At 36.3% G+C, this 14,811-nt stretch overlaps 1 protein-coding gene across 1 annotated transcript in view; it reads left to right on the forward strand.

Moving 5' to 3' along the window:
- LOC143257888 (uncharacterized) overlaps positions 1 to 14,811 on the forward strand; it is a 120,510-nt gene that overhangs the window by 51,181 nt on the left and 54,518 nt on the right. The window contains exons 11-12 of the mRNA XM_076516912.1: positions 4,070 to 4,267; positions 5,841 to 6,004. Coding sequence (XP_076373027.1) covers positions 4,070 to 4,267; positions 5,841 to 6,004 — 362 coding nt within the window. The remainder of the gene's footprint in view (positions 1 to 4,069; positions 4,268 to 5,840; positions 6,005 to 14,811) is intronic.

The raw sequence follows: 14,811 nt of genomic DNA on the forward strand, positions 1-14,811 counted from the left end.
ACGATTTTGCGGCATAGAGCGCTGGTGTGAGTTTGTTTTAGTGATCTGAGCGTCGCAGCACAGAGTCATTGGTGCGAGCCTGATTTAGTGATCTGAGTGCGGCGGCATAACGCCCATGATGTTTGTTATGGTGGTCTTTGCATGACGTGGCAAAGCGTCATGGCGTTAGTTTGTTTCTTTGTGGTTCCAGTGCGGCGGCATAACGTCATGGTGTGAGTTTGTTTTAGTGATTTGAGTGTGGTAGCATTGAGTCATGGTCTGAGAGCGTTTTAGTGATTTAAGAGTGGTGTCACAACGTTATGATGTTTGTTTTAGTTGTTTGAGTGTGGCGGCACAACGTCATGGTGGGAACTTGTTTTAGTGATTTGAGTGTGGTGGCACAGAGTCATGGTGCGAGTTTGTTTTATTGATTGAGTGTGGCGGCACAGCCCGCATGTTTGTCTGTAGTGGCTGGAGTGCGACGGCACTGCGTCATGGCGTTTTGTTTTATAGGCCTGAGTGCGATGGCATAGAGTCATGGTGTGCGTTTGTTTTAGTTATTTGAACCGTCGCCGCATAGAGTCATGGTGTAACCTGTGTTTAGTGATTTGAGTGTGCGGCACAGAGGTACGGTGCGAGTTTGTTTTAGTGATCTTGAGTGCAGCGGCATATAGTCATGGCGGTAGTTTGTTTTAGTGGTCTGAGTGTGGCGGCACAGAACCATGACGTTAGCCTGTTTGTTTTAGTGGTCTTGAGTGTAATGGCACAGAGTCATGGTGTGAGTTTGTTTTTGATCTGAGTGCGGTGGCATACAGTCATGGTGTGAGTTTGTTTTAGTGAACTGAGTGTGGTGGCATCGAGTCATGCGAGTTTGTTTTAGGGCTTAAGCCTGCGGGCACAGAGTCATGGAGTGAGTTTGTTTTAACGATCTTTGAACGTGGCGGCACAGAGTCATGGTGTGAGCCTGTTTTAGTGATTTGAGTGTCGCAGCATCAGAGGTATGGTGTAAGTTTGTTTTAGTGATTTGAGTGTGGTGGCACAGAGGCATGGTGTGAGTTTGTTTTAGTGATTTTAGTGTGATGGCACAGCGTCATGATGCTTGTTTTTAGTGGACTGAGTGTGGTGGTATAGAACCCATGATGTTGAGTTTGTTTTAGTGGTTTTAGTGTGATGGCATGAGTCATGGTGTGAGTTTGTTTTAGTGGTTGAGTGTGGTGGCACAGAGTCATGGTGTGAATTTGTTTTAGTGAACTGAGTTTGGTGGACAGAGTCATGGTGTGAGCCTTGTTTTAGTGATTTTAAATGTGGTGGCACAGCGTCATGGGGTGAGTTTGTTAATGATCTGAGTGTGACGGCACAGAGTGTCATGGTGTGAGCCTTTGTTTTAGTGATCTGAGCGTCGTTGCATAGAGTCATGGTGTGAGCCTGATTTAGTGATCTGAGTGCGGTGGCATAACGCATGGTGCGAGCCTGTTATAGTGGTTTTGAGTGTGACGGCAGAGCCGTCATGGTGTGAGCCTGTGTTTTAGTGGTTCCAGTGCGGTGGCATAACGCCATGGTGTGAGTTTGTTTTAGTGAGCTGAGCATGGCGGCACAGAGTCATTATGTTTGTTTTAGTGGCTGGAGTGCGACGGCACTGCGCCATGGTGTGAGCCTGTTTTAGTGGTCTGAGTGTGGTGGCACAGAGGCATGGTGTGAGCCTGTTTTATTGATTTTAGTGTAGCGGCATAGCGTCATAATGCCTGTCTTTAGTGGATCGAGTGTTGTGGTATAGAACCCATGATGTTAGCCTGTCTTTAGTGGTTTTAGTGTGACGGCACAGAGTCATGGTGCGAGTTTGTTTTTTATCTGAGTGTGGCGGCACAGAGTCACGGTGCGAATTTGTTTTAGTGAACTGAGCCTGGTGGGATCGAGTCATTATGTGAGCCTGTTTTAGTGGCTTAAACGTGGCGGCACAGAGTCACGGGTGAGCCTGCACAACGATCTTTGTGGCGGCACAGAGTGGGGTGAGTTTGTTTTAGTGATCTGAGTGTCGCAGCACAGAGTCATGGTGCGAGCCTGATTTAGTGATTTGAGTGCGGTGGCATAACGTCCGCGATGCCTGTTATGGTGGTTTTTGTATGACGGCAAAGCCGTCATGGCGTTAGCCTGTTTTTGTGGTTCCAGTGTGGCGGCATAACGTCATGGTGTGAGTTTGTTTTAGTGATCTGAGTGCGGTGGCATAGAGTCATGGTCTGAGAGTGTTTTAGTGATCTAAGAGTGGTGTCATAACGTCATGATGTTTGTTTTAGTTGTTTGAGTGTGGCGGCATAACGTCATGGTGGGAATTTGTTTTAGTGATCTTGAGTGCGGCGGCACAGAGTCATGGTGTGAGTTTGTTTTACTGATCTTGAGTGTGGCGGCATAGCGTCATGATGTTTGTTTTAGTGGCTGGAGTGCGACGGCACTGCGTCATGGTGCGAGCCTGTTTTAGTGGCCTGAGCGCGGTGGCTTAGAGTCATGGTGCGAGTTTGTTTTAATGATTGGAGTGTGGCGGCATTACGTCATGATGTTTGTTTTAATGGTTTGAGTGCGGCGGCATAGCGTCATGGTTGTGTGAGTCTGTTTTAGTGGCCTGAGTGCAACGGCATATCGTCATGGTGTGAGTTTGTTTTAGTGATCTTGAGTGTGATGGCACAGAGTCACAGTGCGAATCTGTTTTAGTGATCTGAACGTCGTGGCATTGAGTCACTGTGTGAGTTTGTTCCAGTGTTTTGAGTGTTTTGGCATTTCGTCATGATGTTTGTTTTAGTGGCCTGAGTGTGGTGGCATAAAGCAATGGCTGAGTGAGTTTGTTTTAGTGGTTTGAGTGTAACGGCACATCGTTATGGTGTGAGTTTGTTTTAGTGATTTGAACGTCATGGCACAGAGTTATGGTGTGAGTTTGTTTTATTGGTCTGAGTGTTGTGGCATAGCGTCATGATGTTTGTTTTAGTGGTTTGGTGTGATGGAATAGCGTCATGGTGTTAGTTTTTTTTAGTGGTTTGAGTGTTGTGGCATAGAGTCATGATGTGAATTTGCCTTAGTGGTTTGAGTGTGGTGGACTTAGAGTCATGGTGTGAGTTTGTTTTAGTGATTTTAGTGTGGTGGCATAGAGTCATGGTGTAAGTTTGTTTGAGTGATTTGAGGTGATGTTTTAGGATTTGAGTGATGTGGCATGGAGTCATGGTGTGAGTTTGTTTCAAGAGTTTGTACTTGATCTCATGGTAATGTTTAAGGAAGTCATATTTACTTTGTTTTGTTTTTTGTAATATTGTGGATAACGTCTCACTGTAAAACTGTTATTTTGTTTTTGCTATAGAAAGTGAGGGTGACATTTGTTCACTGGTTTGTGGATTATTTAAGTTTATTAACATAACGAGCCAGTTTGGGCTCATAGAATTTAACAGAAGCATTTTCGCAAGGCTCAGAAATCTTACTTCACCGTGAATCGCATTTTTTTTTTTTATAAAACACAATACTGCTTATTATAAGTTCATTAACCTACATTAAGTTAACACTACTGTTAGATAAAACAAGAATGCACTATTATAAATATACTATAGAATATTATATAGCATTGGCGGTTATCTTTTGAAAGCTAGAAATAAAACATACAAACAATAACTAATATTGGTAGTACTTAATGTTTTCGAAGTGCCAGGCATGATCTAGTGGTCAGTGTCGCGGGCTGTGTAGCGTAAGGTCGTGCTGCGATGTCGCTGATCATATTTTACCAATGGATTTTGGTAAGACAGAAAAGTGTGTTGTTTCCTCTTTTTTAACACATGGTTATTTTGAACCCTTTTTATTTAGTGCATTAAATAAATTGCCATTTTCATACTGAACGTTTATTAATTATAAAGTGAAAACTTGTAAAACTATAATGAACACGTTCTACTCCCCTCAGTTACTTCTGAAAGTATTAATTTTGAAGGCGTTCTTTTGCTTTTAAAGTGAACTCGTTTTTGAAATTTTGGAAAGAGAGAAAAATTTTAAATTCCTCTTTACTTAAACATTAGGACAGCACATGATTATTAAATTTTGTTTCTTACTATCTGTTCCTTCGCAGGACCGTTTGATATAGGGAAAGCGATTGACGAAAGTACTGTGATAATAACGTCCAAGGCAACTCGACTAGTGACCATGAGTTTTAATCAAGATTTCTCATTGGTCAGTACCGATCCTGTACGTTTTCACGTTTACTTCTTGAACACGTTTGGTCGAAAGTTTTCAGATGTGGAGTGGACGAACTGTTCTTCTAGCGCAGGTTTTGACTTTCCTAATACGTTGTTTTTATCCTTTGTTATTAAATCACTTGTTGTATTAATAATCAATGATCTTTGTATGTTACAATTGTTATCAAATCATTTGTGCCATTCGTAATCAGTCATTCTTTTATGTTCTTTTGTTATCTTATTACATGTTCCATTTCTAATCAGTCATTTTTGTATCTTTTAATTATTAACGAATTAATTGTTTGTTCCATTTCTAATCAGTAATATTTGTATGTTCCAGCTATTGCCGAATTACTTGTTGCTCCTGGACATTTTCTATTCATTTAGTACTCATGATAAAACATGGTAAAATAAATGGTTAAATAAATGGCAGATGGTTTCTTGCACTAAAAGACTAAAGGAATGTATGGTTAAAAGTCCTTTATTTACAGAGAGATAATTATTTTAGGCTGAATGACCAATCACTTCGATTTGAGGTCACGTAACTGATTATCAAGTTTTTGATTTGCTTAACAATGAACTAGACGGTGCGTACGCAGATGGAATTATATCCTAAGAGTTCTTTGCCATAACTGTAATATTATAACTTCCAATTTACCTTTAAATATTTTGTGTAAACAGTTTTAGTTTGGTTTGGTTTTTTGGAATTTCGCACAAAGCTACTCGAGGGCTATCTGTGCTAGCCGTCCCTAATTTAGCAGTGTAAGACTAGAGGGAAGGCAGCTAGTCATCAACACCCACCGCCAACTCTTGGGCTACTCTTTTACCAACGAAAAGTGGGATTGACCGTAACATTATAACGCCCCCACGGCTGGGAGGGCGAGCATGTTTGGCGCGACTCGGGCGCGAACCCGCGACCCTCAGATTACGAAGCCTTAACGCGCTAGGCCATGCCAGGCCCAAACAGTTTTAGAGCTAAGTTGTGATAGTATCAGTTGTGTGATGTGCAGATGTGTTATTTTAGGTTAATAAATTTAAGCTTAGACTATGCGGAAGTACATAATATATATGTTTATTTGTAGTAAAGACGGCTGATACGGGTATAAAAAACTTTTAGTTTAAACACAAAACAGGTATCAACGTTTTGAAAAAAGGTCGTTCTTAACCTGATGATGAAAAAAGCCAAATCATTCAGTTTTGGTTTTAAATAAATAAAGAAATATATTTGAAGATGATTCCTCGTCATCACAATATACATAAATATTTCTCAGTAAAACACTCGAACATTATAGAAGATAAATAAACAAGTAGAGAAAAGTTTCAACAAGTAATTGTGTAGAACTGTTCTAAAGTGCAAACGAAACGTATTTTTCCAAAGAAGCACAGAAGTTATAGAACGATTACAAAATTTCATAATTTAATTTTTTGAAAATAGTTTGTTTTTGCATTTCGATACTAAAATGAAGTTTGTGTTTGTGGCACACTTTAGAATCTAAGCCTCGTCATTGTTTGTTCTTAAAAGTAGTTTTATTGTTTTCTTTCAATTAACTGAATAAACAACGGAAAGTTTGAAGCAATATATTATTTCTTGTATTTGATATAGATTAAAAACTGTAACTTTCTTATGCTAATGAACATAAGATGTAACTGGATATCATTCTTTAGGAAGTGTTATTACCAAAGCGTACATTCAAGGAACAGAAGAGAATTTGGACAAAGCAACAAGTGGACTTAGTAAAGAGCAAGAAATTGTGTACGATGGAAAACAATTTCCTCTATCTAAAGTGTCTGTGGACAACAAAGGACAAGAAACTGGCACTAATGGACAAGTAATTATTATTATTATTTTAAAGTTTTGTGAAAAGAAAGGTTTAAGTGAGAAGACAAGACAGATGAACCAATTAGGAAAGAAAGGATAACATGTTAGCATCGTAGGACAGGTAAGCTGCAGGAGAAAGATTTTTATTTTTTGTTTTGTTTGAAGTTAATCACAAAGTTATATAACGGGCTATCTGTACTCTGCCCACCACGAGCGTCGAAACCCAGTTTCTAATGTTGGAAGTCCGCAGAAGACATACCGCTTTACTACTTGGGGCGGATAAGAAAGGATTAGATATTGAAATCAGCGGTTGAGCACAAAGTTACATAATGGGCTATCTGTGCTCTGCCCATTACAGGTATTGAAAATAGATTTTAACGTTGTAAGAACGTATACTTGCCGCTGAACCAAGAGGGGCGGGGACAGCAACTAATAAATAAGTAAATAATATTATGGAGATAGAATAACGGTGGGAACTATAAGGTTGTTAAGAGTCTTATGGAAAAGAAAGGATAAGAAACTGATATCATTGGACAGGTATGATGTTTGTAGAAAACAAATACACAGAGTATAATGGTGTATTAGTCATGACCTGCAAAACCTTTGTAGTAGTTTTTATGCCATTCTCTTGAATTTTTTTCTTATTCTATCATTTTTCACACACGACATTTAAGCTATGCTTTCTTGGAGGTATTATGTGTGAGATTGATAACTTCTGGTTTATTTTAAAAAAATACGCGACGAAACATACAAGTTCATGTAGACGTATTTTTGTTTAATAAAATTACAAATAAAGTAATGGTATTTATAATAGTGCACACAATATGAAGCAGTTATGAACATTCTATGTATGACACAATTTGGTTTTACGCGTGGGAACAAAGAAGTTCATTTCAAAGAATAATAAATCCACACTAAAGGAAAAAGTAACTAAAATACGTTTATAGCAGACTATGTATCTGAATTGTTGCAAAGTAAAATCAATGTAGTGTTGTAATAAAGGCAAACTTAGCTGAGTATGCAGAAACGTCTGAATGCACGTTCACAAAGCGATACGCACATGGTTATGAACGAACTGCGGATTTTAGACTTAAATAAGTCGAGAAAGTCCATGCAAATTGTATTTAGTGTAATTATGGAGAAGCATATAAGAAGTTAGTACCGATGGACAGGTATGGTTGTGGTAATGACACTAAAAGAAAATCACATTGTTGAATAGATAAAATGGCTGGAAAAGGAACGAATGCATTGGTTAGAATGTTGGAAAATAGTTGTGTGGTAAAAACAGAATACTTAAACCACCTCAAACTGTTGGATAATCCAGATCTTTTGGTTCTAAGTATACGGAAACTTGATTGATAACATTAAGTGATTTGAATCTTATGTGTGAATATCATAGTTATAATACCACTTATCTCGACTTCGTAGCAAGAGAGCTTTCTGCCTTTAGACGTATGAGACATTTAGCTGTTAAAACGAGTCTTCTAGAATGACCTTCATTTGAGAAAGCAATATTAAAAGAAATATGTTTTCTAACAACCGTATAAAAATGATCTATTTCGTGTGTGTTGTATACTAGCATCCATCACCCAAAGTTGATAGACTAATTACCGTAATTTTGTATGGTAGCTGGAAACTGTGTATATGGTTATTATGTATTATGAGTTTTTCCCAGAAAGGATAACAACCCCTTAAGATAAGGCACACTTCAATTGTTGTTTTTATATTAGAGGTTTTGAATGTAAAGACACAAGTACTTAATCAGTTTAATTATTACACCCATAAAGTAAAGTAATGTAATTAACATCTAATGATGTCATTATGGATTTAATATCAAAAGAGAGAAAGAAGGGGAACATTATCTAACACTATCCTTCATACAGTTTTTGCTTCCTTAAGGGACATTTTCAGTAAATGTTAATGCAATCCTTTGCAGCGTTGTCCCTCAATATCTGTTATGATTTAGATATACTATAACAGTACAGTGTTTTGATTGATGGACTAGTTGAAACCTCATTTGACTTGATAATTGGTTTGGACCAAAGAAAAAAACCAACGTGAAATTACGTTAATTAAGCTATCTGTATAGAGTAATCGGCCCAGACCTTACTTTAACTTGTTTCATGTCATTTAAGTCAAATTTTGGATTTAAAAAAGTCTCACAAATAGCGAGCCAGTTTATTAACGTTATAACGAATTTATTAGTCCAATATTTTCTTGTAAGATTTCAGTGAGAATAAGCTTGTAAAAAACGAGATAATGAAAATATAAATCCAAATCAACAATGAGAATAATGTTAACATAGAGATCGTGAGAAATATAAGCCATGATTTGTAGTAAAATTAAGATTACAACAGACATGATGAGAAGGATAAGCCAGGACTAGTAGTGAGATTAATATTACAACAAACATAATGAGAAGGATAAGCTACGATCAGTAGTGAGATTCAAATACCTATAAATTGCTACAAGCAAGAAGTATCGCTTCATCAAATTTGAAATTCATTTTCATGTAGCTGCCAAAATTCCATTAAAACAACATGCATCGACTATCATAGTAGCACAACGTGGGCATCATAGTTATTACAGGTTTAGAAATAGTTGTTATTAATTTTTAACATAGTTTCCGGACATTCATAACTTTTTATAATTGAAAAAAAAATTGTTTTATTTTGTGGCCCAGTCGTGAGCGTGACAACGCTGTAAATCAGAGAGCTCATGATTCATGTCCCGTTGCCACAGAAAAACACGTTCTGCACTGTGTATGTGTCACGAAAGTAACAGTCGGCTCCAGTTATTCGACCAGGTAAGACTAGCCCTCGAACTGATAGTTAATTTTGTTTACTATATGCAAATTTAGCCTAACAGTTTAAAATTAGGTTTATTTGCGCGCCGATAATCCTTGTGTAGCTTTGCACGAAAATTCTGAAACAAAGAAATTTGAACGAAGTAGATTGTTTTGGGCCAGAGAATATGGTGTGAATGTACTGGATACCAAATCGAATAAAACATCTAGAAAGGTATGCCCCCCCGCCTCTAGCTCCTAGTACACACGTTCTTCTATGATATTAATACCATTCGACGCTTGAGTAAACTACTGAAGAAAAACAAGTTTTGTGAGTCATATGATAGCTGTTAAAATCATGTAAATGACTATCGATAATACTTTCCACAGTTCAGTGAACACTTGCAATCTTTAAACACAATATTCCTTTGGAATTCATAAAAGTCACGAAGTATCGATTCCAGTTGTTGAAACCACTTAGGTATAAACAGTGTTTGCTAAAGCAATTATAATGTTCACATTCCATAATGCAATTCTCTCCTTTTTATAGGTGTCTTGGCGGTTTTGATATTAACGCCTCACATTCCTTGATGTTGAGAGTTTTTTGGTTTTTTTTACCCAGAAAAGCTTGCTCAGCTACCAATGATAAAAGTTTCAAAGTTTCCTTTTTGAGATTCATCACTGTTCGGTCGTAGAGCTCAGTTGTTTTGCTTACGTTATCTTATTCACTGCCGAAGGCAAGCAGGAACTACGAGGTTTCAGTGAAAAAGGGTCTCCTGTACAATATTTACAATGAAACTAGACATTTGAACTCAATTTGATACAGTGGAAGTCAGGGTATGAAGGAAATTAGGGATATAAACAGCAGTTTAAAGACTTAATTTCATGGTCTTTTTTTTATTTATTTTAGCTTTTGTTTTACCTTTTTAACTTTACTTCCTGCTACGAAATTCATGTTACAATATTTATCTTTTTATATTGGGTGGATACAGAGCACCCCAGTAATGGAGATTGGAGACCTGATCACCCTACTGAAGTATTGTTTTTGTCTCAGTTAAAATTTTGTAACAAAACCTATATTAAAAATTGTATAGTACATCTCTTTAGCGGCTCGGCATGGCTAGGTGGGTTAAGGTACTCGACTCGTAATCTGAGGGTCGCGAGTTCGAATTCCGGTCTCACCAAACATCCTTGCTCTTTCAGCCGTGGGGGCGTTATAATGTAACAGTCAAGTATATTATTCGTTGTTAAAAGAGTAGCCTAAGAAATGGCAGTAGATGGTGATGACTAGCTACCTTCCCTCTAGTCTTACACTGCTAAATTGGGACGGCTAGCGCAGACAGCCCTTGAGTAGCTTTGCGCGAAATTCAAAACAAACAAACAAATATTTTTTTGCCGCGGTATATCGGCTTATAAAGTAATTTAGTTTTTTTGTTGTTTTTTCAAGTATAAACGTTTATCTCACAGTTCTGTTTTCTTTTGACCGATTTGAGATTTAATTACAGTTTTGGATTCAGGATACCAAACCATTTCGAATGTTATATTTGACCACGCCCAAGATCTTATTGATTAATTTACTTTAATCCTGTCTAAAATAATTTCAGTTTGAGCGTAGGCTGGTAGAAGTCCTGATGAGGAATAAAATCAAATCGGGTGCACGCCCCCCATATTTGGTATTATGCTGGCACACAGAAATATAGCCAGAAAAAATGGGGAAAAAAGGTTTGTAGATTAATGTATTCTAGTCCTGCATAAAAGAATATCAAGTGCTGCGGTTATTGAGGATTCCCTTTTGTTTCTTATAATAAGGGTCGTTTGTTCCACGTTTAGATATTAATTTTGTGTTATTTCCTGTATTTCTCCTTAATGACTTTTATGTTTGTGGAGCACAGTGTGAATCATATGACAAAGACTCAGATTTTCCGGAGATTTTTCTGGAGTTCAACGTAATATCTTGTGAATATGTTGGAAACGTAATGGCCACGTCAGATGTCGGTATCAAGCATGTTACGTTGTTCTAATATAACACATTCTTTAATCATTTCAGGGATACAGAGTATCTCTTTTTGTGGAGGTAGACGGGAACCGAAACATATTTATCGTGAAATGGGTTCTGTGAGAGGAAACGAAGGCAAACGGATTTCTTGCTGGGTCTGTTGAAAATACCCGTGATTCAATGATTATCTTTGATATTTACAGTGCTGTTATACTGCTTGCTTGCTGGTTGCTGTCAGAATGTTCTAACTGTAACCAGCTATTCAGTTGTCTTAATATTACTATTAGTATTATGAAATACATTATTCGAACATTTTAACATTGTTTGATGCTATTTACAGAGGGCACTGTTAAGACAAATGAATTGCTAGCTATGGTTAGAATGTTCGAACAATGATTTGATGATACTTATGACACTGCCAAGACAACTGATATGTGGTTCGAGTTAAAATTTTTAAACAATGGATTTTATGTTGCTTATGATATTTTTAAAACAACTGAATTGCTGGTGACTGTTAGAATCTTAGAACAATCATTTTGATGTTTCTTAGTAAAGCTTATTGAGCTGCTGATTTTTTCAAAACACTCAAGAATGAATCTGATACCATGATGAAGTGAAGTTTAGTAAGTCATTGTTTCATCCTTCAAAGATAGCATCAATAAACCTGTGTGAAAGAACGAGTTATGGAACATCATTGAGTTAATGGTTGTTTATTCAAGCATTTGAAGAAAAATAACATACATAACAATAGCAGTCCGTTCTCATACCAAGCCCGAATAACATAAATAACAATAGCAGTCCGTTCTCATACCAAGCCCGAATAACATAAATAACAATAGCAGTCCGTTCTCATACCAAGCCCGAATAGCATAAATAACTATAACAGTCCGTTCCCATAGGAAGACCAAAATAACAAAAATAGCGACACTGGTCCAAGCCTATATGAAGCACTTTTTCTTGGTTGAAAAATTACTATCGAACTGATAATAAGTGTTATGCGAGATAAACTTTAACGCTCGTTCTATTCATGATAGAGGATCATTATAAGTTCAGTTTTCCAAAATAAAGACTCAGTACAGTTGTTTCAGAAACTATTATACCCAAGTTTCTATAAGAAGTTCTCGGCGCTTGTTGGGTGTAAAGTATTAATTAATTATTGAAAAAAGGTGAGGGATTATTTTGAGGACCCATGATGGCGTCTTATTGGTAAGTTGGTTTCTGGTCTTTGCCTGGATTTTAAGTGACTAGTAAAAAGAGGATAGGTTATCTAATTTTTAAGATTAATTTAGCAGTACTGAACGTCTGGATTTAAACTTAAGTCCATATAGTTTCTTGTTACTTCTATCACTGTTTGTTGTTCCGTTTTATTTCCAGACAGTGTTTTTGTTTATAACGCCATCCTTATCTAACACTGTTGTCATGACATTTTGGTTTTGCTTGAGATTTTTTAGAACACTAAATTCTTTACGTGAGACGTGCTTTTACGTGACCTTAAGACATTATTTTTACACATTATGCCTCTCTATGCAAAACAAATTTTGTTTATACATTTACTTATTTTTACATACAATATATATATATATATTTGTTCTCATTTGTACTGAACAACTTTGTTTTTCCTATAAACTAATAATACAGTGTACCCTCACCTATTCGCGGTTCCCCATTCGCGGCCCCGCATATTCGCGGGTTAGGCTCTTAACCCTATCGCATCGTATGCCGGTATACCGGGCTAGCGTCATAACATCATAAAAACGATTGCTCGGTAAACCGGGTTTTTGTAGGTCATAGAGACTAAAAGCGCTTTTCGAGGGTATGTTTGTATTTACTCTCTCAAGCAGTTTTATCGATTGACGTCTTTATCGAACAATTATTACTGAATTGTACTGTACTGTATCATTATTACCTGAACTGTGCGTACTGTATTTATCTGTCTAAGTTTGCCTTTAAATTTGTTCCACTTTCTGTCAATTCTAATACATGTGTTGTACGCATAGAAAATGACTTTACGGTACAGTAATACAGTATGGGTAACTATACTATGCGGTGTTACTGTCCTCCTGTACTTACGTTTCTTTTTGATTAAAATATTGTTGCAGTACAAAATTAAAATGTGTTTACATTATCATTACTACATTAGTGAAATACATGACTGCATGCAATATTACTACATTATTACTGTATTAATGAGTAAGAGTGTCTTTAGAAAGTGTCTGGGAAGCATTTAGTACCGTATATAATCTCATACATAGAAGTTTTAAAACTGCATCCAATATTCGCAGTTTTTCGCTATTCGCGGGGGGTAAAGAACGTAACCCCCGCGAATAGCGAGGGAATACTGTATATTTAAAACAACGACAATTATATACTTGCCAACTACACAACACAGTCTAATCTGATACATATTGTTAAAAGGTTTTACACTAGCAATGTTTGTTATCTCGTACGTAATACAATGAGGTTACTCTGTGCAATTCTTTCGAACACTGCTTATTATTAACCCTAATTCTATATAACTTGTATTCAGTTTTTTAATTACATGTTACCCTGATGACGACATAACTTGAAATATTGATGTATTAAAGTATTAGGTTTATTGTTGCTTTCTTAAAGTTAAAACTCGTTTTACTCTCTTTTTATTTTTATCGATATGTATAAGATTTACTATATATTAGCAGCTAGCACATTAAAAACTCTGTAATAATGAAAAAAAATTACGTTCAGTGACATACAGCAACCATCAATTTGTAGCACTTCCAAACGTTGATCTGTATGATTGTTCATATGGGTTTTCTAACCAAATACCATATATTAAGCTTTAAAAAAACAATAGGTAAGTGTGTCAAAGGATCTTGACAATAAGCTATGATCACTGTAAGGCGTGTCAGATTCTTATTTGGTCTACTGAAATACCTTATCGAATTATTATATAAGAGAAATAATCGATATTGTAACATGTCAAGAAACTAGAAGAACCGACGGTGATCGTTTTCTATATACCAGGTCCTCACAGAAGATGCTAATATAACTTATATTGAGAAAACCGATGCTATCAAGAGATTAAACAAAATAAATAATTCTGTTAGCCTTTGACTAAATTAACAATAACTAATATTTGACTGAAAATACGAAATTCAGACATCAACACCACATGGTGTCATGGTTTCACTTTCAATAGTCACTCTCATACGTAAAGACCCTAAATTTGCACTATCAACAAAACTGGAACATCTAGCAGGCCCAATGACCCAAAGGCCCAATATTCGTGGTTTGTAACAAAGGCACATGTAAATAATTGAGACAGCATTTGAACAACGCTAAAAGTTACCAGAAGTTAGATGAAGATCCTATACTTAAATTATAATCCATTATAATAAAGAGTTGTTGAATAAATTTGAAAATCGTACTATCTCTTTCTTTTTATGAATCGCTTAAAATCAAAGCACATTCATGTGTCTCTCTGTTATTGTGTATTTAAAAGTCAAATAAAATGTGTTTAACACACATATTCTCTACCAATGGCTAAGCCACTGAGACGATGTCATAGATTTTTAAAATTACTCATTTTTTTAAAAATAAATGTCTCTGCGTCTAACAAGCATTAAGAATTTTTTACAGAAACTTAGGGATAACAACTGTTATATCTTTTAACACTACAGCTGTACCATTCCCTTTTTACTGATGAAAGTATTGTAAATTTCAATGTATTTCTTTTTCATGAATTGAACGAAAATTAAGATTTGTCTTGAATAACTGTTACAAAAACAGTATATTGCTATGGGTAACTGGTGATCTTTAGAAACAAAAACAACGAGTTGCTGTAGGTAACTGATTACTTCTACAAGCAAAGACAATAACTTGCTATAACTAATTGGTGACTTCTACAGACGAGAACAATATGTTGCTATGAGTAACTGCTGACCTATACAAACAAAGACAATGTGTTGCTATAAATACTTGATGACCTCTACAAATAAAAACAGCAAGTTGCTACGAGTAACTGGTGACTGTATAAACAAAGACAATGTGTTGCTAT

The sequence above is a fragment of the Tachypleus tridentatus genome, chromosome 7, assembly GCF_004210375.1.
Source record: "Tachypleus tridentatus isolate NWPU-2018 chromosome 7, ASM421037v1, whole genome shotgun sequence".
Classification (NCBI taxonomy): Eukaryota; Metazoa; Arthropoda; class Merostomata; order Xiphosura; family Limulidae; genus Tachypleus; species Tachypleus tridentatus.